A 26,863-nucleotide genomic window follows, 5' to 3' on the forward strand; every position below is an offset into this window, starting at 1 on the left:
ACCATAAACTATTCCTTTAATAACAATGGCATTAGGGAGTTTGTGAAGTTCAACTAGTGCTGCATAGTTGATCAACTGTATTATTCTCTCTGCACAGCCCTTCTTTTTTTATGGGTAGCAATAAATGAGAAAATAAGAATATGCATTATTTCCTTTTCTTCCTTGAAAGAACTCGAATCATACTCTATTTTCTTTTTATTGCCAATATACACGGCCGTGTTATTTATACATACAGTATAAATAACGGAGCACATCGGTGAGAGGCGAGGATTTCTTTCATCTCAGTTCAAGAAGCTTCAAAGAATTTTTCCTTTTTCTTTATGATTCAACTGTGGATTTGATGCACTGGACGGAAAACAAGGACCCTTACCTGCTCTTCAGATGCTGGATGCTGCCAAGACACTTGAAGCGACCGTTTACCATGATGGCCATGCGAGTGCACAGGGCCTCGCACTCCTCCATACTGTTGAAAGAAAGAAGCGGGCGTAAATGAGATGTAGCAGTAAAACCAGATATTTGGATCCTTTCCCTTAGAGATGTGAGTATGTTGCCCGGGGAGTCTCCAGCAGAGGGTGCTTACTGTCTTTCCCTATGGAAAACAACAGTGACTGGCCATTTATAGTCATTTTCTCTGCTGTTTCAGGAAAACCTTATAAGAGTTTAAGTCTAAAACTAAGGAGAACAGCTACGATATGAATTGGGAACATAGAACTATAGATTCAGAGCAAAAATTATATTTGAAAAAGACAAGGCTACAAGACTGTGTAAGTAATTATTATAAGACTAAAGAACTATGCATCCTAAAAGCCTGAGGTTCTATGTGGTAAACATTTCGATGGTGACCCGGAGCTCCACCAGTCAGAGGCATCACTGCTACACCTGAGGATTGTGGGAAGTGTCATATTCCTCCCTGACGTTTTCTTTAAACGCTGTTGATATCATTTGGACGTCTACAGGAGAATATGACATTGCTTCACCTTGGATGGGTTATATTATGGCTGTCAATCAAAATCAATTGGGTTTCTGACTTCCGGAACCACACTGTTGAGCTCTATTGCATCAGGAGAGTGAGTCAGTAATGTAATGTTGTTTTGCTACGGAAATGGAGGAGGCTCACGAGCAGAGACACCGAGGCATCTGAGGACACATTCAAACACATCGTGCGTCACATCAATTACGTCCAAACTCAATTTCTGACCAATAACAGACATTTAAGGGATTTTTGTGATGCCCCTCCTTCTCCTCCAGCTACTATAATGTCCTCAATCCTAGACTAGAAGTAGAAAGGATACAATTCAATTTGAGACAATATAAACTTTGCCATATTTTGTTGATCTGTAGATACGCATAGACTTTTGCTTATTTACAGTTAAAGTATGGGTTTCAGCATCTTGCATGTCTACCTCAGTTCCTCGAACAGAAAACATATTTGGTCATTAGAGGGACCGATAGGGACCATCTGTACTTTTTGTCATCTCGTTTCTCTTCTCTGTTGGTGCTGGAGTCATTTGTAGTGGAGGCGAAACCTGTGAGGCCCTTCTGAGGAATGGCACAATTAGGATTATGACTTCGTGAAACCTGGTGAATCTGCCACTTAACAAAAACACAACCACCTGGCCGTGCCATGGACAATTGGATGCGGCTCTGCCACACTGGCCGGGACATCAACAATTGCTTTTGGTTCTGGATGAAGGCAACACGTGTAATAAGGGGACATGTGTTCCAAAACAAAACAGCAGCACAGATTATTCCCGTGAACTGCCAGGAACACGGATAACACAAACGTAAATCATTTAATCTTCCATATCTACTCGGCCGGTCAAGTGTTAAGTTTCAACCCACAAAAAAAGGAGGAAATTAATTATATTTCCCTCACTGAAAGCAAAGTTGTGAAAGTTAACTTTGCTCCAGGAAATCTTGGATAATGAAAAGACTCCAGCGCCGATATTGACAGTTTCTCTTTTCATGGTGAAAAAAAAAAGGAAAAGGCACCAGTCAGTCAATATGCCCTCATGCTTCATGAAAGCTGTCGAGCAGCTAATGTGTTTCTGGCAACAAATGGCAACTGCTACACAGGAAACAGTATCTTTCAACTACAGTGGAACTCAAATCAATTATAATTGGGGTATTGACGGTGCACATTCATTTTACGGACAAATTGGTGGCTCCACTTTCTCTGCGAGGAGTCCAAACATTTGAGCGGGTGAAGCTTGAATCCATCAGAGACGATCAATAGATAAAGAGAGAGTGTTCACCTGTGTGAAGTGAGAATGACTGAGCGTCCCTCTCTGATGACACTCAGGATGCAGTCCCACAAGAAGCGGCGGGCCTTGGGATCCATCCCAGTAGTCGGCTCATCCTGCGATAAACAGTTAGTCTTAAAAACAGCTTCTATTACATTTTACTTTGGTAATTTCACATCACGGTACATCGGTTATAGAAGATAATCTACTTTCAACACATCAGTTAATGTCAACCCAAATGAAAAACTGTGGATTTCTCTTTCGAAACATCATAAGAGGGAATAACTTGAACAATGCATCCAGTAATGGCCAGAAGACTAAGACCGATACATTAACAGGAGGCTTAATGTTCTTTTAATTTGTCATCCATCTGTGTTTGTGGACACACACATAAGAGGAGAGGCAGCCAGGACAGATGTAAGACCCACACAGGCATTCACTACATAGATAACATCTGAGTGATTCCAGAATATACACATGCAGACACAATGGAGACATATTCTGAAGCCATCTACACACACACACACACACACACACACACAGACACACACACACGCACAGTGCCACAGTGACTTGCTGTTTCTCTTTCCTCAGGGCTAGTCTGTCCATGCACGATTAGAGAGTGACAGTACTCAGTCCATTGCCTGGTTCTGTTCCTGGCCGGCTTCTCCCCTCGCTCGCAGAATCCTACAAATCCCATGGGGCATTTCCATCACCGTGCCCAATGTGTCCCTGTGCAAACCCTACGTGGCACCGCCTCAAGGCTGGCCTGGGCTCCGTGGGATCGAGCACAATGCTGAAGCTGACACAGACACTGACAGCACATTACCCCGCTGCCTCAAAGTAGAGGCTCGCCATGCTCAGCCGAGTAAATAAGGAGGTTTAGGATAGGGGAGCTCTGCAGCCGGTGAACTGAGCCAGGATACAGAAATGGCTGGATAGATAATTCAGTAAATGTCAATTATTATGGAATAGTTATTACATGATGAGAATTGTTAGAACGGGCATTATGAGTGATTTGAATCCTTCCGAATTCCAAGTGGAATTGTTTTGTGTATATATTTCAGCCTAGCTATTTAGTTTTAATGTCTAACAGAACTATATATTATTATTTTAAGGTTCTATTTCAGTTGATCCTGAAATGTTAGAGTTTTTTTCTACGTTGTTGTTGTTGTTGTTGCTTTTTTCCGATTCTTTTTCTGTCTCTGTAATTAACCTTGAAATCGTTCTTAGTGTGTTTCACCCCTAAATGATTTATCCAGTATGTCTAAACGTTCTGAAGTAAATTGAAATAATTTACGTTTAACACATCTAATGCAGATCTGTTTGACATTTGAAGTTATTACAGGCTACAAACTGACAAAAAAAAGTTTTAATTTTGTATTAAGTTATAATGGATAATGTGGTTTAATGGGTGAAACAGGGATTGTAAGGTAAAATTTGCAATAATCCTAATGTAAATTCATACTTCAGGGAACCCTCAAAGCCGCCATAACTTCCTCATTCACATTAAAGCCACTTAATTAGAAGCATGTGACGCAATAAATTCTGAGTCTTGCTTTCATTAATCCTCCATCAGTGAGAAAATTATTTTTAAGTGAGTAGTAAGTCCTGATGAATATGAATATGAATTGAATGCATACAGGGACTTCTGTGTTTTATGGTTCTTTCCTGAAAATGTGAATTAAAGCACGACCAGTATGGGACCTCTGAAATACGCCCCCCCCCCCCCCTTGCTCATCCACAAGTAATGTGCTTGTAATCCTCCAGCAAAGTCAAGGAGGATTTGAACATTTCCCCCATAACTTATTTTTCTCTACTTCCCTATTTAGAAAGCAAACGCTTCATACGCATAAATTCCTACACTCCATCATCTTCTGTGTTTGGACAGAGGAAGAACTGATCTGCTGTAATCCCAACATCTGCACCACATAAATATTGATTCAAAGCATTACACTCTTTAAGTCTTAATAACACAGAGGCGTATCGCGTTTTCGCCAAGTACGACATCAGTGAAGCTGGAGCTCACCAGGAAGATGACTGGAGGACAGCCGATCAGGGCGATGGCCGTGGAGAGCTTGCGTTTGTTCCCACCGCTGTAGGTCCCTGCTGATTTGTTGGAATATTTGACGAGCCCCAACTTCTGGATTCCCCACTCTGCCACCTTTTGAAGAGGAGGAAGAAAAAAAGAAAAGAGAAAGGGTTCGCTGCGTTTCTGCGCTGGATATTTTGGCATTTAAGCTCTGTGGCTTTCAAGGACAAAGCATGGCAGCTGGCGTCGCTGTAAGACCCTAATCACAGGCTGCTGAGGTACTTTACTGTTCCCACTTCTATTTCTACAACGTCTCGTCAAACTATCCGGGGTAACGCCTGTGTGCACGATATCGCCAGGTCTGAAATTACATGTTGACGTCTCAATTATCGAATATGATGACACAAACGTCCAGTTGGAGGATCACCAACCGACCGGCGATACCACAATGGGCCACAGTGAAAATCCGAGAGCTCTGCTAGCAGCTCAGAATCAGGTCGCAGCTATAAGATCAAAGCCTTGGCGCAGAGTTTAAGGCCTTTGGTCGCCGCCAGCGTCTTCTCTCGTTTGATCTCACTGTTGTAGAGGCGGGCGGTGCGGGTGGAGTGCAGGGAGGCCGCACAGGGCAGGCCACACCACTAGGCACGCTGAATAATGTAGAGCCGCAACCCACAGCTGCTGCCTCTCTACCACTGGCCAGTTTTCATTATGTATGGCTTCTCCCATTGAGGTTCATCTATCACTTTGACGCATGCTTCAGCTTCGCCCTGCGCTCCCTTCCATTTGATGGTTTGAAAAAGAATAAATAAAACGACACTGAAAATATTCTGAAGGGAAATGAACATAGCTTGAAATAATACATCTGTTGCTCATATTCCTGCTATTTCGCTTCAAGAGTAAAACAGTCAGCGAACTTGTTTCTTATTTAAATCTACAAGAACAAGTAGCAGCGGAGGAATGAATGGTTACCATTGCGACCTCGGGTTCTGGCACTCCCCGCAACCTGCCGTAAAACTCCAGATGTTCCCGTCCGGTGAGCAGGTCATCCAGGGCGTCAAACTGGGGACAGTAGCCCATGTTCTGGTGCACCTCGCTCATCTCCGTCCGTATGCTGGGAAAGAGAACACGTGTTATTTGACAATGGAGGCCATCAATGTTTCAGGTATGGATTCTAAAGGCCGCATTAAATTCTTCTAGCGAGACAAGAGAGTGGGATATGAAATATACATCGGAAGCAGTCATACGGCCGAGAAACACACACACACACACACACAAACACACACAAACACACACTCCATTCAAGCTCTCTGTTTGATTACAAAGAGAAGTCTGATTAAAATTGATCCACTTGGAAAGATTCATCAAATATTCACAATAACTGAACAAAATCAGAAGCTGAGAGAGTGAAACTCCATTTTTCTAAATCTCCCAAAGTAGTTGGGTGAAGGAGATTGGCTGATTTGCACATTCCAGACAAACAAACAAACAAACAAACGCCCAAAATCCCATCTCTGAAATCTTTTCCAGGCATGCAGCTCCATGCAAACCAACATGCCCCCTCTAGAGGCAGGGAAACGATGGCAGCAGGAAGAAAACATGCCCTTTCTGCAATCCACAATATTAATACTTTCACCACCTGCAGGGGACAAACGTTGCAGCTGATGTTTTTCCTCCTTTTTATCGATGCTTTGTTTTTTCAGAGATAATATTGGATCCATTTTTCCGCCTCAAACGTAATTTTCCCGGAGCAGTGGTCGGCCTCGGGCAGAGTGAATGTGATTTGATGTGTTCGCAGGCTGCTATGTCTCAATGAGGCAGAGAACTAAGAGCTTTACTCATCACACATTATGTTTTGTTTTAGATTTGATAATGGTTTGTGCGGTAAGGGGAGTTCGGCCTTTTCAGGAACAACACATCGTGGCTTACTGTCACTAGCTCCGTCTTTTCAGTGTGGTAGCACGAGCTGGACGGATTCTGCTGCTGTGCGTCGAACAAAGAATTGACCTTTTACAATAACAACCATTTGGGCAGGTAGGCGTGTTTAAGCTCCGCCTCCCTACACTGCCTTACGCCCTTAAAAATACACATGCCAAGTGTGAAGCCGGTTCATGAGGTATTCATTCCACCTGCTGACAAAGATTCATGGAATTATGAGATAGATACGTCTCATGGTTTAACAAATCAAGTATAAAAGTTTGCAGCAGGGAGCCCAGCTAGCCCCGGTCTGCTCCATCAACCAGCACCTTACTAATTTACCCATTATACGTTGTATATACAGTGTCGAGAAAAAGCACGGGCCCTTTTGAATTATCTGGTTTTCTGCATGAGTTGGTCAAAATATGTGCGTAAAGGTAATAACGCACAGACAATTAGAATCTTTCACAGCCATTAAACATACACAGTGCAGCTGGAAGAAAAGGCAGTGAACCCTTAGGTTGAGTAACTGGTTGAATCTCCTTTCGGCAGCAATAACCTCGAACAAGAGCTTCTAGATACGGATCAGAACTGAACCACAGTCAGGAGGATCATTGAGAACATTATTCCAATTCTGGAGTGAACCCCCCCCCCCCTCTAAATTAATTCCACAGAACCACTGTAGGGTTCGGACTCTGATCAGGCCCCTGCAAACTGCAGATTGTGTTTAAAGTCATTCAGTTGTAGATATATTTTGTTGCTTTGGGTCATTCTTCTGCTCCATCACCAAACTTCAACTTCTACAAGATGTTCAAGTGATGTCGAGCTGTTCAGGCCCAGAACTTCACTGCCGAGATTATTATTTATTTAACTTTCCAGTGGCCTTTTTTACTCCATGCAAAATACTGCATTTTCTTCCAAAACTATTCAACCATGCTCCAGGCTCCTTGGCAAACTTTAAGCAGCCGGTGATGGGTTTATTTTGGAGAACAGCTTCCTCATTCTCTCATACATGGTGTACATGTTACGACTCATGATCAGAGATGTTCACCAGCTGCCAAAGAGGCCTTGAGCTGTTACTCTGAGATTCTTTTTATTCTCTTTGAGCAGCTGCGATGTGTATAAGTGAAATCTAAGCAAGGTATCCATTTGTAAACAATCAGGACCCGAATGCAGATGCCAAACGAGGACAGATCCAATGAACATGTCCTAATGTTGACTTACGAGCAGGTGAACAGGCAGGAAGTAGAATCCAGAAACTTAGAAGGCTCCAGGCAGAATATCAGGAGGACAAGCAGTGGAAAACTCAAGCAGACTGAGGAGAGGAGCTGGAAGTGAACAAACACTAGATACAAATAGTTAACTAGGTGAATCTAGTTAAGGCGAGGCAGGTCATCAAGGAAGTAGGAAACACAGGTAAGGAAAGAGGTTTCAAAATAAAATAATGGACTCGTGCAAAAATAAAAACAAATAAAAACAAAACGACACAATGAGTCCAACAAAAAGAAATTGGAAATATATTACAGAAGCCACAGGACTAACAAACAAGAAAAAAAATGTGTAAAAAGATATTATTGTATTCTGTTATACAGCAAAGTTTTGTGGTGCTGGAGGTAGAGCTATTTTCGTTTTTTTTACCTTTGCACAGAATTGTTGTTTTCCTCCACTTTCAGTCTGTATGCTAAACTATTTCAATTTCAATGTTTCAATATCTCTGTATGTGAAACTGGTAGATTCAGCTGCTGAATGTGTTTCCTGTTTACAATAAATGCGGTTTTTATATTTCCCTCGTGTTGACCCCATTCTTTCCCCCATGTCTGTATTGCTCCTATTTTTCTATTTCCCCAATGTTTAGATTGCATGTAACATATTTTTAACTTTTTTATTCTGATGCGCCAAATCCTTTTTATTCTGTTATGCTGCTGTACCACTGCTGATTTATTGGTATTAATAATTAGAATCAGATTTGTTGACAGCAGGAAAACATTAACTAGTCCAAAATTGTCCAAGAATAATTCACTGAGGGGGGGGATGGATGGTCCAGACTCTACTGCACAATAGCATGTGCAAAAAAATATATAGAGTATAAAGGTTTATACACCATAAACGTATACACAAAGAGATTGAGTCCACGGGTTCTGTATGTTGTCAACAGTAAAGGTCATGAAGAGATGCGATAAAAGTAGTGGGGCAACAAAAGTGGTGATAAAGAAATGATTATTGAATCTGCTCACCAGCCAGCTTCACATTTATCATACTGGTATCAATACGCTCTTTAGAATCTCAACTGAGGTGCACGGTCTCCTGCTCCTGTCAGGTTGTTCCTCGACTATCATAAGACTCCGTGGATCAGTAACTCCCTGCTGGTTGCCACTGAGCACCGCAAGTAGCCAACTTGACTTTTTAGCATGCAGCGGAGTTGCGCCGGGCGGTAAACAGACGGACAGCTTTTCCGTGTGAGCTCACAATCACAAATAAGACACGGAATTGTCAGGAGATCTGAGACTTCAACTTAAGAGACGCCGCATATTCTCCTCTGCCGATCACTCTCCTCTGCCGATGCACAGAAGGCATAATGAGGCTGAATGCAGAGGAGGCGTTTTCACATCTGTTTTACTCTCTTACCCCTTTTTGTTCGCGCTGAAGGTCTCTTGGATTTCGCTTTTATCCGCATTAATCAACATTAACAATGAGTTGTTAAGCCTTCCAACGTTCAGCACTTCTGCTTTGTCAAATACCAGATTTATACGAGAACAACTGTGGCAACTGTCGGATGCACAACCCAACCGCAGCTCATGCTCCACCACGCTGGGATGTGCACATCAGCACAGCAACACAAATCGTGTGTTCCTAAAAATAAGGAAGAGAAAGTCTTCCTTCGCTCAAGTGCCTGAATCACCTATTGATGCTGTCAAGGTATTTTTTGACATGTACAAAGATTTCTCACGACTGATTCCGCAAAGCAGGAACCGAGGGAAAACAGAGCGAGGTACAGGGCGAAAGATGTGAACGTGGAATGATATATGCGAAAGAGGGAGCAGGAAGAAAGACAGAGAGCAGAGTCTTCAGCATTTCTGAGGATATCGCGGTGAGGAGACATGAGAGAGGCAAAGTTGAAAAGGACGGAGACGGCAGAGTGTATGAGACATTGAAACCTCGCAGAGGAAAAAATAACAGTGTGTGAGAGATAGAGGAGTAGAAAGCTGTGTTTCAGGAGCTCAGAAAAGGGTGTCAGAGAAAAAAAAAACACTCCCCAGCTCAATCCCCACCTGAGCAGCCATCTTGGGTGGCTAATTATGATGAGTTACTTGCACTAGCGGGAGTTAGCACCTCACCTGTGTCCGTTTAGGACGGCCTCTCCACCAGAGACTGGGATATCTCCTGTCAGCATCTTGAACGTGGTGGTTTTCCCAGCCCCATTGATTCCCAGCAAGCCGAAACACTGGGGAGGCGTCGATTAGGAAAACAGTGTTATGTAGAAACAAGCATCATTGGAAAAACAAACAGTACTTCTGCCGGAAGACATTTCAAATATCGTGTACGCAGAATATAGTTTTTCTATAGAGTGTGCAAATATTGGAACTCCTGTCCACTGATCACAGTTGAGAGAATGCAGGACTAGTTCAATGTTTAGCAAAATAACAAATATTTCAGGGTATGTCTGTACACAAACAAAACGACAGACACTAAATCAACACGGCAAACACACAGTGCAGCAAAAAACCAACACCCCTTGCCTACAGCATTCCTCCTTGCTTGTGTAAATTGCGACAACAAACACTGTCCCCGCTCCTTCTCTTCTCCCAGATGCTGCTGATTTTTACTTCACCCCCCGGCACCCCGGCGGCCACGTGACCCGCCGGAGGTGCTCCGGCCCGGGCATAAATATTTGATTCCCGTCATTCATTGATCCCCGCTTGTTTGTGACCCGCGCTTGTGAATGCAAGAGAGGCTGGGCTAAGCTCGATGTAAATAATGCATGGGAATGCGGTGTGTGATCAGCAGAGTCCCGTGAATCACAATACTCCGCTGGCATTTACACTGGGCTTTGGGTAAACAGTGGCAAAGAGGATGGATTTCAGCACAGGGCCCACCAATCACGACTTCCTGTCAGCATTTGGGATTATGTTTAAAGCAGGCTTCCGGCGGAACAGTGTGTGTGTGTGTGTGTGTGTGTGTGTGTGTGTGTGTGTGAGAGAGAGAGGCATGTGTAATATAAAGCATGGTAATGAGGAAGGATGCTCTACTCAGACTATTTGAAGGTTTCTCAGTCCAAAACTGTGCCGAGTTTTGTATTTGGTTGTTCCCTTCAGCCAATTTATACATGTACTGAACTTAACATCGCTGGGTCCTAAAGCCCTCGCTCTGCACTGCACTTCCTTCGGCCTTATTGTGTGTTTTTAGCTCATCCATTCTTGGCAGCAGCGTAATGCAAGAAAACCAGCCGGATAAAGAGATTAGCGCTCCTTCCAAACACCTTCTCTCAACAGTGTTAGGAAGAAATTGGAGATTTGACTCAGTCGGAGGAGAGATTGAACCAAACAACAACTCGAGTCTTCAGACAAAGCCCGCTCACACAATCTCTGTCCATTGCTGTGGGTGAGATTATTTGTGAAGGCTTTTGTTGGTGAGTTTCAGAAGTTATCAAATGTGCAAATGTGGAAAAAGTCTTCCTCCATGTGGCTTGAAAAGGGTGTTGTGTGATTCGGCAGCAGTTGTCTCACCTCTGCAGCAGGCACGCCCACGCATAGCCTGTCCACAGCAGGGGTGCTCTTCCGAGAGTATACCTGCAGGGAGAGGGGCGATAAAATGAATCAAGCAGCCAGACAGAGAGAGAAAGAGGCAGAGGGGGCGGGGGGAAAGGGTGGGGGAGCAGACAGTGAGGAAGATAACTGAGGGGAAGGCATGAGAAAAATGTGGAGCGATAGAGCAGAGCAGCGGGGAGGAGGTGAGATGGAAGAAGCAGGTGGAGAGAGAGAGACGGGAAAAAGACAGAGAAGGTGAAGGAAACAAATTTGAACCAGAAGGGATCATTTGCCACATTTAGGATGGGACAGATGGTTTTAAACACTTGCATGGAGGGAGAGGCATTATGAATATAAAGCATTTAGGCAGATACAAAATACCAGTTAAAAAAATATGGCTAAAGTAGAACTGCACTCAAAAAAACTCCTATAACAAGGCTGAACAATCCTACATGAATTTAAAAAGTTGTATATGAAAACACAGTTAAAGAAAGTGCTATCAAATAAGCAGATAAAGCAACAAAATCCCTTCCTCGCCGGCGTAAGAGAGAAAGAATCGCACCTTTCAGGGCAAAGAGGAAAAAAGAAACTTCTCACATTCTGACTGTGAGTCGGTATCCTGCTAAGATCATATCGCGGCACTGGAAATGAGAAAGCGCTTCATGTGTCTCACATCTCACTTGAGAAACTTTCCACGCTGCCTCCATTTCCTCCCACGCTGACCAGCCTCCTGCCTGCAAGTTTCCATTCTCATCTATATCATCTGAAAACTCCCCCACCAGAGGAGGTAAAGAAAACCTCCACTCAAAGTGAAGAAGTGGGAAAACAGACAAAATGAGTTACTGCACGGGGGCTTCTTCCACATCCAAGACTATGTAAAGGTTTGATATATTTTCAAAGTGGCTTGAAAGCAGCCTCGTCTTGCTCCAGCACCAAAAAGACAAGATGAGGGCTTTGTTGTTGTTGCAGAGTGTGACAGTTTGGACATTTAGCATTCCAAATCAAGGACAGATCTGCAGCCCTTTGAGTTACGAAAGAGTGACGACTTTTAAGCTGCTTTTCAAAGTTTGGGAAAAAAGTTGAAAAACAGAACTTCTCTAAACGCTGCGAAAAACAAAGAGTGTTCAGTGACAGAAAACTGACAGCTACCTTTCTCAGTACATTTCCTGTGTATCGCTTTTCTAAACACCAACAGCCAATCCGCCGTCAGAAAGAGTCAGCTGTCGCAAATGTGTCCGCACCGCTGCCGGGTGAAATGTAAATTTAGAACTGCCACTTCAAACCTGAAATGACATTGTATTTATTTCACAGTTGGCACATCAAAAGCATCTGATAAAAGCCGGAGTTGCACAGATCCATCATTCCCTTTGTGCCATCTGGCAGCTGCACTCAGCACTTATCAACCTGTGTTACCCACTGCACTTTTTAGTGGTAGTTTGCAGCACTAAAGCTACATCAAAGATCCGATACGTGTATACGGAGGCAGGCAATTAAAGGATAATTCTCCTCTGACTCCAGCACCACGGCAGCTGTCTTGATAAGCAGGCCGACGTCTCATCGGAGGAGACAGTTGAGAGGACGCCATGGCAGAAGTTGAGAATCTCTTAAATGTAGATATGGGTTTGAAAATCTCAAGGTTTGGGCGCTGGATGCCAAACGTCAGGAGGTAAAACATGACACTGACACCGCTTTGTGTGGAAGGAGTCAACAACGCGTGGTCAATCGAGTCCATTAGTAACACGTGACTGGTGTTATCTTCACTCAACCAAAGACAGTCGCAAGTCATCGTCTCGCTCTTTACCAGGTTTTAAATAACTGACCGAAAGTATTTCTAAAATAAGGAATGAGGAAAAATTATGGACGGAATAAAGAATGGCTAAAGATATATGTTTTGTGGATAAAAACCCAGAAATACCAAAACAATGAATACTAAGATCAATAAAGACTGAGAAACCTCTCAGAAAATAAATAGTCTTCTTCCTGAGAGCTCACTTTCTGATTTACTCAAATAGCCACAGTGCTAATTACCAAGGGAACATAAACAGCGAGGCAGCAAAACAATTTCAACGACTATAAATAGTCATATTAAAGCAATAAGGACGATAGACTGATATGTAATTTAGAACAAATGTATCTGTTGTGTATTACTGTCAAGACTCATCTGTACAATCCCTGTATAAGCAACAGGTTTACGTAGCTGACACATGAGGCTCACAACAAGGGGAATATATACATTATTAATATGATAATCACATAAGCTGGGCACCCGTGCGGAGAGGCAAATATCAACATGAAAGGAGGAAATTGTGTAGAATAGAGGTCACAACATATTGGCATTTGAAAATGTTTGCTGTCCTGACGCTAGACAGAAATAAATATCAACAGTAAATATAATGGCAACTTGTGATGAGGAAGATGGGGTTATGAAAGTTTGTTTGAAAGTTTAAAGCTCAGCGCTGGTCAGGTATCAGAATCAAAAACATATATATATCAATCGAGCGAGTCCAGTCTAATTCTATGTGAAACATTATAGCAAACATGGTCTTCAGCATGGAGTTTATATATTATCTACTGTTGTTTTATCACTCCTACTGATTGAAACAGGAGAAACTGTGGGAATTCAAGATGTCACAAATAACAACATGTCAACCAACATCCGTCTGAAACCGGTGCTTCACAACAACAGGAACAGGAGCGTAGAGCTGTCATGAAAATCCGATATGTCCCAAACTAACCCTGAGAAGAAACCAGAGAACACCTGGACTAAAGGTGAGGAGGGGCTTTAAAAGCACTTTTACATGTGGCTGGCAGATTAGCTATTGATTCAAAAATGTATGATTTAAAGCAATAACAAAACTTTAATGAATCAATATTCAAACCCATCAAAATTAAGAGAAAATCCCTGTGGAGTTTTCTTGTTTGTGTGTTTGTCCATTATCCATTAGCTCTGGTGAATATGTTTACTTCCCCATTACTGGTATTAGATATATGCATTAAAATCTAAAGCTGATGTGCGGTATGAAAATAAATATGATATCGACCAGCAGTGGGAATCCACTCGCAGCGTGCCAACATGCATCTCGTCATCCCCGGGCCACGAGGTTCCTTAAGACTTCCTCTGTCAGCTTAGTGAGTGACTGGAAGCTGAAGTGACAGCGCCGGGCCTGGAAGACACTCGCAGACGGACACACTTCCATTACAGTCTCCATCGATTACGGTGCCGATGCTAATGCAGCAGCTAAGTGGAGGCTAGCAGGTGGGGCCCATTGCAGATCTCTGCTGCCTATAGAGCCGCGAGGAAAAGGAAGGGGAGGAGCAGGATCCTGACACATGATTGATGGCCTGTCGGTCGCTTCAGAGGCATGTTTAGATTTATGACGGGGCCCGGCCTGTGGCGCTTGGCCACCGCAGCCACGCGCTCATTGATCAATTTGTTATCTGCACCCCAAATGGATGGGGCACAGCTGTGGTGGGAGTCAATGAGGGCAGCGCAGGAGGAGTCCTGACGCCTTCTGCCACTGTTTGTGTGATGATGGGCCACAGCGTCTCATCCCAGAGAAATGTTGTCAACCATGACGGTGCACATTAACGATGGCTGAGCGGCTTGTCAACAACAGACCAGCTCAGTCACAACTAATGTGTTCTTTGGCACTGTTCAGAGTTGTATTTTACAGTACTACATGTGTTTGGGAGGGATTAAGTGCATTAAAAAAGTTTCACCCTGAAAAGTGAACATTTCACCTTGTGAGATGATGTGTAACACATTAACCACCCAACTGTTTCACCCGGCGCTTGTTTAGTAATTACCCTCGGGAGCGTAGTGCACGTCTGCGCTCATGAGCAATGAACGATGGAGTAAGTTTGGTGAGACTAAGAAAGACCGAGAGAGTAAAGGAGTGAAGAGGGGTGGTGAGAAGCAAAAGGCTTTTAGATTGTCCAGCTGTTGGCACTGGAGCTGCATTGCAGGCAGCTGCGGTGACACTTCCCGCTGCCGCGGCGCCTGCAGCGAGGGAACATCTGGGGATGGATGGAGCGTTAATCTCGACAGTGTTGAGGCAAACACTCTCACAGCACGATCGAATAAGGGGAAGAACTAAGGTGTAAAGGAACACAGACCTTTCCATCCCGAAAAATGCAGTCTTGTCTGGTTTTCATGCTCACATTCGATGAAGGTTCAGATCTGCAGGCTTTGCAAACAACCTGTCTTTTTTCATTTTCTCTCGCAAACCGAGTACCTCAGGTGCACTTTACAAAAAACAAAAACTCCTGCATTCATGTGCATGAAGGAGAGTAATCACAATTAAAGGTCTCCCTTGTAAAAGCACTAATGCATCTCGAGAGGCTTCCAGGTTAAACAAAGGTTAAAAGAGATGTTTTAAAAAGTTTCTAATCATGTAGGTTGTTACTGGGTAATGTTAGAAAAACAACCAGGGAGGCAAAAATTGAAGTTCACGTTACCTTAGTGAGGTCACGGATCTTCAGGAGGTCATTCTGGGCTCTGCCTTCATACACTCGCTCACGCTCCCGTGCAACATCGATATCCTCCTCTTCTGCAGATAATGACTTCCCAGAAATAAGCCTGCCGGAGAGAAGTCGACCACAGTTGGCATAACACCCCTCATTTCAATTAACATGAACTCGCAGGAGAAATTATCCTGGTCAAAGTTTAAGCTCAGCGAAAACAATCTCTGCAATTTCCATGAAGAGTGGAAATAGAAGCCCAGGCATTAGTTTCCATGGCAACCTTGGTTTTGGATTGCTAATTCAAACGGAGGAGAATATGAGAGTGATCTGACGGAGAGGCTGAAGGATTTGTTTTCTTCCCCTTTAAAACAACTCGAGTTAATTAAATCGGACAAAGCTTCAGTTGACGGAGACTTTTACCTCGGTTTGCAGAAGAACTTATACTGGATGAGGATCGTGATGGCAAACATGACAACTCCCTGGATGGACATGGCACAGAGATTCTTTCCCACCATATCCCAGCTGAGTGGATCCTCGAATCGGTCCTCCCCTGAGAAAGAAGGTAGAAAGGAGGGAAAACTATGTCAATTGGAATTACCACCATAAGGTTGGGTTAGGGTTAGGGAGTCATGATGTCACTGTGACCTCTGACCGATGGAATCTAATCGGTTTATGCTTGAGTCCAAGTGACAACTGGTGAAAATCTGAAGGTATTTGCTAAAGGGAGACTTGAGATGTCATGTTAAAGGCAAAACACCTGACCTTTGACCTCTAACCATCCAAATCTACTCAGTTAATCTGCGATTGTAAGATAACATGTGCGACAAATTTGGAAGTAGCTTCTTGAGGCGTTCTTCAGATAATGCGTTCACAAGGTCACAGGGCTCTTGACCTTTGACCACAAAGGTAAACACAGTGCCTCTGGCCACTGGCTCTCACATAATCATTGTTTTTTTTTAAAACAGGAGAAGTTAAGTAATTAAAAGCATTATGACCAAGTGTCATTTCAGGCTAATTTCAAGCCCTTATCTACAAGCTCAGAGAATAATTTAGCAAAAACATCATCAAAACAATAAACGAATTTGCCAGATGAGCATTTCCTTTCATGGCCAGCCAAATCCATCCTTGTCAAAAGTTAGAGGAGAGGTGGAATGTGTCTGCTCTTTGAAGTGTTCCTGGGATGTAGTCAGCGTTGAGAGCCAGCAGTTTAAATGCCACTTAGCCTTAAAAATACAAAAAAAAATACTACATAATAAATGCTGTCACCTGTGTAATATGAGGAAAGAGCTGATATGCTGGGCTTTTCATGTTGAAGTCTCTTTTGGCTAATGAACATGTAAGTGAACCGGTGACACCCCCCCCCCCCCCCCACACACACACACACACACTGCTACAGTCCTCCACTCTGATTGGGGGGTGAGAGTGAGGAGACAAGAAAAACGAAAGCGCTTCTGGTCTCATTCTCTGGTAAATAGCCGCTCTCCACACCGGCCCTTTTAAGTCGTGATTGCTTTTCTCTCTCCGCTCTCCGCCACCGCCGCAAATGATTCCTCAAACCACCATTTCCTGCTCCATCTCTCCACAGATTCGACTCCTCTTCCTCTTTCATGTGCCACTTTGCCTCTTGATGGCCCCCTCAACCCGGGCTCCACCTCCATCCGCTTCTTCACCCCCGTCGCCTGTTTAAATTTAACCCACGTGGAGAGGACTAGACGAGCTGTGAGACTGGCGTTACTGGTCCTGTTGGGTAAGTGGTGTTTGAGGTTCTATTAGCTGGCTAAAGAGAGGGATGAAGGGGATTTTGGCAAAAGGAGAATGTTTCTACTTGTCAGTCAGTTTGTCAGTGTGTTGGTCCAACACTTCTCAACTATCTCAATGACTATCAGATAGAAAGGGAATCTGGTTCAGACATTTGTCCTCGATCGCCACCAGTGGTTGATTTGAAATTTCTTGGATAGAAAAAAATTGCTGTCGTTGTGTCCCTTTTAGATTTTCCTTCAGTAATATTGTCCAATAGTCAAATACTTATACTGATTTGTCATCAATTCTAAATTATAATTCATTAGTTTGATAATTTTGACCAAACATATCAGTCGCACAACCTTACATTTTATACAATTTCAAATCTGCACAGACCAATTATCATGACAACTAAAGCCCTTTACAAAGTTCACAATGGAGGCACTGGGAAATAGATCTCGCTTATAATCAAACATTTCCTCCAAAGAGACATTTGGATGATTTAGTTTTGTGTCTTCAGAAACATCAACATGTTGGCAGATGCAGATTCTTATGTCAATCTTTAACCTTTAAAACACAGGCGGCAGTGATGATTCGATCATGCATTTTCATCTGTACCAGTCTGAATCTTCACACTTTGACAAATTACACATCTCTGGAAAGATCTGAGTCTCCTGATCCCTGATACATATCACAGCGGCAGAGATGCTGACACAGAATTAGCTAAAGTGTGTGGGAGCAGGTTGAAAGCCTGTTGAAAGGAATTTTACAAGCACATATTGTTTTCCCTTGAAAGAAAAGCATATTTTGAAGCGTGAAATTTAGCTTGTGTAAACAGGGCCACGTGAAAGGTTGATGTTCCTCTACCGTAGCACGACTTTCATGAAATTAAAACGAATATTTATTTGCCTCAGTGATTTGCTGTAATGCAAGAGTGCAAGCGGCGTCTTACCAAAGCTGCTGAAGAGCGTGGCCATTGCCTGGTTCTTGGCCATGTCAATCAGCCCTCTGCCCAGACAGAAATGTGGGAATATCAGCAGCACCTGCTTCACTATGTCGTTGATGCGGGAGACGCTCTGTTGAAACAAACACACACACACACAAAATGTACAAGTAAATATCAGGCAAAACCTCTGAGGATTTGTGCTATGACCGTGAATTAGCCGGCACAAGCTTAATATGTTGTCTAGCCGCCTTGAATCAGCAGGACCAGAGGCTGGAGAGGTTTGCAGCCTCTGATGCAAGTGTGGATAATTAACAAACATCCTGTGCTCCCTATGCATGCTGGGAGCTGTTGTGTTGCGGGGCGCCGAGGCGGCACAGAGGCGTCTAAGTTCATCTACCTTGTTGATGGTGGAATTCGAGCAAACGTTAGGGAACCCACTGTGTGATCTGTGAGGTGATGCACACGGTGCACGCACAAACACAAACAGATTCGGCGTAAGCAGATGTTCTTCCTTTTAAAATGCTCACTGAGGGGAGCAGGGAGCATCCAGGGACCAAAGCAACAACACAGAAACGTACACACACCTACAGGCGCACAAAATGTGTGTCGTCTTTTTTCTTTTCCCGATACAATATATACAAGAAAAAAGCGACAGGTACTCACAAACAGGAAGCTAATGCTTATCGCCTCACTGTTTTTTTATAAGGTATACTTAGACAACTACTCTCACACTGGTGCATGACTCGTCTGTCCCTCTCTCGCCGTCCTCCTGCCTCTGATTATGAGTCAATGACGTCCTAGCTCAACACAAAAGAAATAATGAGATGGAGACACGATGGAGGAGCCTGTGTGAAATTGGCTCAAATAAGGACAGAGGTACAGTGAGTCAGGGAGGGGGGGGGGGGGGGGGGGTGCACGGGTAAGAGAGGAGAAGGGAAGGAAGAGTATTACTACATTTGGCACGGCGTGGCGTTCAAAGGCAAGTTCATGCATTATGCATTCGGGTTCATTGCGGCATAGTCTTCAAAGCTTTCGCACACATGGGGAGAGACTACTGTATAAATTCATCATTTCGTTTTTTTTGGGGGCGTTCCGGAGCAATGAGTCGGTTTGGGGCGGGGACAGGAGTGCGTTCTGCTAAAGCTGTGTGTAAGTTTCCAGATGATGGCCATTATCGTCGCGGGATTCACTCACGGATAATCTGTGATTTATTAGATTCACTGAGCGAGCTTTCAGGAGGCAGCTGAGGACGAGTGCACGCAGCCGGATCACTCTCTGCCTTGAAAACTACAATGATTCCAAATTCAAAGATATTTCTGTTAAAGTACTTCTACTGCATGTGTGTATCCTTTTTTAAAGGTACAATTTGACATGTAGACAACATGCTTATTAGAAAGTTAGATGAGATGATTATGAACTCTCAAATCTAGACAATAAATATTTATTCTGAGCTCTGGGGAGTGGGAAAAAAACATATCTGCCTACCAGCATCTGCACACTAATTAACATGTTACATCTTGTGTTGCTGGTTGTCTGGGCAGAGAGTGTTTACGGCCAAGAAATAGTCCAGTACACAACCCCCCCCCCCTCATAAGCAGCTAATTGTCTTTTCTACAGAAACCAAAACAAGATATAATGTGTTAATTAGTGAGCTGGAGGCAGATGATGTTAGCTGTGGACAGACCTCACGGTTTCCATTCTTTAAGCTTGTAGCGGACACATGTGACAGTCGTATTGACCTTCACACCCAGCTCTCAGATTATTTTCTAATTATCAAGTTGTACCTTAAAAACCGGCGTCTTTGCATTTTTCTACTTATTCTTCTGCCACGTGACCAGAGAAGAGGAGGGACGAACAAAGCTCATCAGAAAGAACTACGATGGAAATGGACCAACTAAAAAAAAACGTTGACAGGTTGAAAGTAAGTGTTTGAAAGCTTGAACTCTGGTAACACGACATGTGATTGGACTGGAGCAGACAATAGGTCAGGAGAACCCCCCCCCCCCCCCAGCCCTCCAGGATCCTGACATGTACTCTGACCTTCAGTTTCAGAGTTTGAGAAATCAGAGCAGCAGGAGAGCCTTGTGAGTCACAAGGCCGCAAACATGTCTGAAGAACGGGTTGTAAACTGAGGAATAACAGATCGTACCAGAGGTGCAGGTGTACATCTGCCAAGGTTCAGCCTTTCTAAACTCAAGTTTCAATGTTTCCTATAAAGTACGTGCACCAAGTTTTTCATAACAGCATTTACAAAGTTCCAAACCCGGTAAACAACCCGATGCACGGGGAGAACGGCGACAAATTGGAAACTCTGAAAAATGTGCTGGAGAAAGAATGTGAGAAAAAAGAAAGACTCCTAAAGTTTTTAAAGAAACTCAAATACTAAATTCTGACTGCGGAGAATTTGTTTTTTTTAGCCTGTATTTCAACCTTTCAAAGCCCTTTGTTCACTTTTCGGGAATATGGAATGAAATGTATCACATCAGCTCCAAGTGTTCACCCACATTCCAGCCTCAGACCTATTCTGATATCATATAAACTCCTCTGGCTCAGGCTCATCTTGATTGACTTTGTGTAACAAAACAATTCAAAAACAATCAATATTTTACGTGGGAGGCTCTCGTCTTTCTTAACACTTAACCTGTGCATTACTATTCATAAAAATACAAGGGCGGCCGTGTCAAAGAGAAGAAATTAATCTAACATAATGTTCTCCCTGTTCAGCATCACCAGTGCACACGTGCATAAGTCAGATCACTTCTCTGCACGGGTAGTTGGTCAGTGGTCCTGTGTCTCTCTGGCAGATACTAGCGTGTTATGAAAAGACCTCATTGGTCAAGATGTCAGAGCAAAGCTTCAGATGTGTTCAACTCCAATTCATCTCCCCTTTTATCTGCATTTACACATTCGCCGGCCGACTGCAGGGTACAAAGAAAGTGCCATCACACTTCACACGGGTGAAAAAATCCATTCAGATTCCGCCGTGGAGTCGGTGTTCATGACTTTAAGGATTACATCCTAAAGATCACGATAATAAAGAACAACAGCGCGTTAAATTGCATCTTAAATTGCCGAAAGTTTTATATCTAATTTAAAAAAAGTAAGGGGAGATGTGGAGCGGGGGGAAACATTAATATCAAAGGCTTGTAATGAACGGTTTGAGCTGGAGCCAGTTTTCTCACGGTGACTTTTATCCAGTTGTGTGTTTGTCGTTTCGTGACAGTGAGTCGGTGTGATTTGTGTTAAACAGCTGCGTGTCACAGAAGCACAGGAATCTCACAGGAAGATGACACTAAACACATTCTATACTTACCTGCCTGCGTCTCATGTCAAACATATTTTTATCCCCTCGCTGTTGGCAAATATATGTACACACACACACACACACACAGACACACACACACAGACGTACATCTAGGGATTTGTCGAAGGCTCTACTGTTCTTTACATCCAACACTAAGCCTCTGCAAAGACAGAGCAAGTCAAATAAATAAACAGTAGCTGTGACCTTGGCTGAGTGCGAGCCGTCTGTCTGGTGGATGGAATGCAAAGACAGCGAGACTTAATTTGAGATCAATACGTGAAATAACACATCTTTCTCTCGACTGGGTGTTCATCAAGGAGACGTAAGAGGCTCTTAGGCGCGGATGATAAAACGCTGGACAATTTTCCTCCCTTGCGTTGGTGCTGTGTGCTCATAAATCACTCTCAAATGCTTTTGAAGGTGGTATGTTCTGCGCGGCGCTTATCTGACCCATATCGCTACTTGTGCTTATTCCCAGAGCAGGGCTTCATTCATAATGCCACGAATCACAATGAGAGAAGACAGACACAGAATATGGCTTCAGATGCGAGTCAGAGACTTGTTAGACAGTATTCATGATTTTTTTGTGCTTGTGAAAAAGCAGCAATTTTGAAAAGAGCCAACTTTGTTCTTTGGTTATGAGATTTTCTGGAAATAAAAAGTTAAGAGAGCAGACTTTTGCTTCAGTTCTAAGGAATACGAGATAGAACCTACTTTCTTTCATGTCTGTGTTTAAAACACCCTCTCAAAATGGACTGCTAGACTCCAAAGTGTGGTATGTGGTCATCCTGCCACACCTCTACTTTTATCCTGCGAAATCTTTTTTGTGCCAGTGGTTATCTCTGAGTGGCACGTGGTGGAGGTATTGACTCAGACTCTGCTTCGAGCACACAAGGCAGGCTGGGATTGATGCAATCCACAGGGAGCTGGACAGTCCTGAGGGGGGGGGGGGGGGGGGGGGAATCTACCATTCGTCTCGAGACAAAACTGGGGCACAGAGTCTGCAGCACGGCGGCTCTGCCTCCTCACTCTGTTACTCCTGCTATTTCCTCTCTTGGAGAAAACGCTGCTGTGCCCAAAAGGGATCTGGATTCACCCTGTATTTTAAAACAAGGAGCAGAGTGGAGTCTGGATTGTTTAACTAATATCTCTGCTGAGTCTACACATGATGAGACAAAGCTTTGAAATGGGAGAAGTCGCAAAAAGAAAAAGGAGCCGACCGGATTGAGCTGTCATGTGAAGAGTCTTCCCTTTCCTCTTCACTGCGTTAACATCCGAGTTTCACTGCATCTCAAGTGTGTGAGAAATGTAGTGAAGGGGGTTTTGCTCAGTGCAGGGGACACATGGAAACCCGGAGAGTTGGGGATTGATGTCGATCCGTCAGGTTTTTTCTTATCAGCGTCAGAATCGAGTCCGATTATCTGAATTATCACGGACCCGTGTCCCCGTCGAGTCTCGTAGAAGCACTATCCCTGTCTCTGATGCCTCGGACAAGAGGAGTGCACCATAAATCTGTCCCTTTACGCTGCCCGTGGGCAACATGCTGTCCATTAAATTATCACCAGCGGCGCCCTTTATGAGTAATATGCTCCACGAACGCTGTGTCAATAAATAAAGAGCGTGCAGAGACATTCGAGAAGGCAACAATGGCTTTCTTTAAGGGGAGACGCGCCCAAAACACAAACTGGTAATGAACGCTGGTGAAAACAAAGTCAGGATGCAAATGAGGCAGCCTGGTTAGGAGACAGAAAATGTCCCGTGCTGTTGCAGTGTGGCGCCCGAGGAGACATGAAGTCGGGGACAGAGCGAGGAGGGGACAGAGCGAGCAGAGAAGTCTGAACAGGCTCCAGCTGAAGTGTCAGACTCGAGTCGAGGGAGACATTCTGATGAAGAATCTGATATTTAAGTGGCTCGTCGCTGTTGTGTCTGATCGGTGAGTTGAGTTAATAGCGCAAATAATAATCAATCACTCGAACTGGAAAATAAAAGTCAATCATTTCTTCCAGTTATCTTCACCTGTAAGAGGTTCTGCTGCAGAGAGTCTTAGTTACACAAATTACATCTTCAGAAAAGTCTCTTTCTTTTCGAACACTTTTAAAAAACGATTGAAAAATGATTTCAGTTCCAATCAAAAGTAAAATGACTGTCGAGTCAACATCGCCCTCTCCCTCTCTCCCTCTCTCCCTCTCCAAACTAAGCTCTCTGTTTCTTCTCTAGCTCGTTTTTTCTTATTTTTCGAGTGTCTTTGTCTTTTGATTCCCCGGAGACTGAGGCAGCTTGCCGTTAAAATGAACACTCGCTGAAAGATGGATGAGGAGAGTTCTCCGAAGACCCAAGTCGCACCAAACGATTAAACATTAAGGAGAATAGGGAAAATAATTCCTTTGAAAAAAAATCCTAGAGGGGATAAAGGAAATATATTAAAAAATCATACCAGGTGGGTTCACACTCCACCCACGTACGTATGAAAGCATCTGCTTTGAAAACACAGAGCGTTTATCTGTGATTCAAGTCAATTAGACATCCACTGCTACAGCCTCCAAATATAATTGCTAAGCAGCCCTCGCCGTCTCTGCTGTTATATCTCCCCAGTACTCCATCTTCTATAATAATAAAATGGTGCATATATGGATCTGTACCCTTCTTTCTCAGCCCACTCTGGAATATGTGTATTGATGTGTGTCGGTTCCACTCACATCGTCGTCGTAGAGCTCCATGAAGAACGTGGCCACGCTGCCGTTGATACCGATGAAGAGGTTGATGCAGGTCAGCACCACGTAGGCCGTGCTGGGGACGCTGAAGATGAAGGAGGCGGGGTACATCATGGGGGTGATGGACCACCTAGAGAGAACAACTCCACGTTATCTCCAGGGTTGTTACCTGAACAATGCATTTTTCTGGCTGCATCCACTTTGCCTCCAGGCCAGTGATTCTAGAGGCTACTTGGTTTGGTTTTGCATCTGATGTTTACCGGCTATAGTTTAGCCTCCTTCTGATGATGATGATGAAGATGATGCCAAATGAGGAAGGCAGTTGTTTGTGTTTCCGACATTTACTGTAGGTTTCTCTGGGCTGTGTTCAATTCAGTTTAAAATAATTAAGCCAGGGCCGTGAGTTGTGGTGTAAAATCCAATAATCTTCACACTTCCACCCATTTCCCTGCCTGTTTGTTAAGTTGTGTTTATGGCCCCATGCTGTGGCTGCTTTTAACGTGTGTTAGGACCATGTTGAAGTTCTGCTGGCGCCCCTGAGCTAACCCAGTTCCTTGCCGAGTGGCCCCTGTATGTAAAAAAACTACAGTTGCAAACATCTCTATAAAAGAAAATATCTTCAGTCTTTATAGAGTGGATTTTCAAAATAAAAGCCATCATTTTTGCTCCCAACAGATTGAAAGGGATTCAGCTAACCCTCACATTTTGTGTTTTTGGCCATTGCAGGGTCATAAAGCTCCTTACAACCCTCCTTTAAACTGCAGAACTAGAACCGGTTTCCGTTCTAAAGAGATATAAGAGATGAATATCAGAAATATGGTGATTTTTTTTGTACTTACCCATACAAAATGAGCAGCAAAATCAGCGCAGGCAGGTTAGGAGGCGAGACGTAGGCTTTTTGTTGGAAGGCGAGGAAGATCGCAATCACAATCAAACAAGGGACGATGTAGTTACACTATCAAAACAAACAAAAACAAGGGAAGGATTAAACAAAAAAATGACATAAGAAGCAGATTTCATCCTCATCAGAAGCAGAAGCCTGTGCGTAATATTTCGGGGGAATTCATAACTGCATCAAAAGATTCAGAGGCTTTTGATTTATTTATTCTTTCAAACAAACTGAAACGATGTGTAATTACAAAATCTGTAAATGACATTTTAATTAGCAATTCAATGTAGCAGGCTTTCATGTTTTAATTAATTCAGTGAATGAGAGACGCATCCCATTGTTTGAGGTAAGAGGTTTGCTGAGTGAAGCGTTGACCTGAAAGGGTTTACAATGCTTCTGTAGAGGTTTCTATTCTGATGTTCTGATATTTATTGAATAATGTTTTTGAAAACCATTCCATTAAAAAAGCTTTTACTTCAAGGTTTTAACTTTTTTTTTTTTTTAACCAAAGAACTGAATGAAAAGAACTGATAATGCAACTATCTTTTAGCTTTGGATTAATATTCCCTGAAGTCTGCTCTTTTATAAAATAAGTCCAGTTTTACCGCTGGTGGATAAATGACGTAGGATATATAAAATAAACAGAAAGTAGCAAGAAACAACCAACTCGTTAGCATTCACAGGAAAACTTCATGCCGATCTATGAAGCAGCTTCAGGCGGGCGTCATTAGACCGGCTCCTTCGGTCCATTTGTCTTCCACTCAGACAGCGTTTATCTGCCATAATGATGAGGGCCCCGACGCCATTTCTTTACCAAAGGCACCTGATAAAATGTTTACTTTCATTGTGCCTCGGGGGGAAACTGCCGGGTGAAGCCTGTTGAGCGAAAGCAGCAGGGGTAGCTGCTGTCGATAATTACGCCTCAGCCAATGACTGCTGCTCAGGTGAGGATTCTTTTTCCCCAGGAGCAAGTGGTGGTCAAAGCTACATCATCAATTACAGTAGATGGAGCGGTTTTCTTTTTTTTTTTACATAGCAGTAGGTGGAGAAATATCAGTGTAATAGAAGGGGATCACACCGAGGCTACGACACAAACACCTATTGTAGCATGTTTTAAAACTTCCTAGATTTATTCAACCAGCAGGAATATTCATCAGCACCTAAACAAGCCGTGATGCAGGAGTCTGACAAACAGGTACCCACCATGTCCCAGGCAAAATTGGCCAACCAGTACACAGCCGGGTTCACTCCGCTGACAAACTGCAGATGCTTGGCTTTGTTCACCCGCTCTTGGATGAGGAAGAGGACAAAGCTGGCCGGGATGAAGGACATGGCGAAGATAAACGCAGATGGACACCACCACGTCGTTGGAGGTTGTGGCCCTGTGATTGAATAGAGCACAGCAAACAGAAGTTGAGTGGAGAGCGATTTCCGTGCACAGGGCCACGCCATCAAAGAGACATGAAAGTGGGAGCGGAGATTAAAGTTTATTCAGGAGATGTTTTTGAAATGTTTTTGTGTATTTTCCTACAGCTGCCACTTGGATTTCAGGCGAAAATGAAAAAAAAAATGTATTAAAATATGAAATAATTCTGAATTGAAATTGAAAGTTGTAAGGTTACTTTGTATTTGAATAAACTTCTTACACGACCGGAATGACAGGAAAGTGCTTAACGACTATAATGTTTAAGTTAACGCCATAGTTATGTTTAATGAGGTGTATGAGGAGTATATATTTCACTGTTTTGCATCTTGCATTTCACTTTTAATTTCCCTTTTTATATTTTTTATCTATTATATATTTTATTTAGATATGTTTATGTCTAAATAAATGTTAGTTTGTATAAACATTAGAAAAAGGGAGGAAATAAGAAG

At 43.3% G+C, this 26,863-nt stretch overlaps 1 protein-coding gene across 1 annotated transcript in view; it reads right to left on the reverse strand.

Moving 5' to 3' along the window:
- LOC128430356 (phospholipid-transporting ATPase ABCA1) overlaps positions 1-26,863 on the reverse strand; it is a 134,780-nt gene that overhangs the window by 15,606 nt on the left and 92,311 nt on the right. The window contains exons 40-48 of the mRNA XM_053416399.1: positions 18,091-18,214; positions 15,819-15,948; positions 15,393-15,513; positions 10,914-10,976; positions 9,525-9,631; positions 5,245-5,386; positions 4,273-4,407; positions 2,256-2,359; positions 371-463 (exon numbers count right to left, since the gene is read on the reverse strand). Of these exons, the coding sequence (XP_053272374.1) occupies positions 371-463; positions 2,256-2,359; positions 4,273-4,407; positions 5,245-5,386; positions 9,525-9,631; positions 10,914-10,976; positions 15,393-15,513; positions 15,819-15,948; positions 18,091-18,214 (1,019 nt within the window). The remainder of the gene's footprint in view (positions 1-370; positions 464-2,255; positions 2,360-4,272; positions 4,408-5,244; positions 5,387-9,524; positions 9,632-10,913; positions 10,977-15,392; positions 15,514-15,818; positions 15,949-18,090; positions 18,215-26,863) is intronic.

Source organism: Pleuronectes platessa, chromosome 23 (genome assembly GCF_947347685.1).
Source record: "Pleuronectes platessa chromosome 23, fPlePla1.1, whole genome shotgun sequence".
NCBI lineage: Eukaryota > Metazoa > Chordata > Actinopteri > Pleuronectiformes > Pleuronectidae > Pleuronectes > Pleuronectes platessa.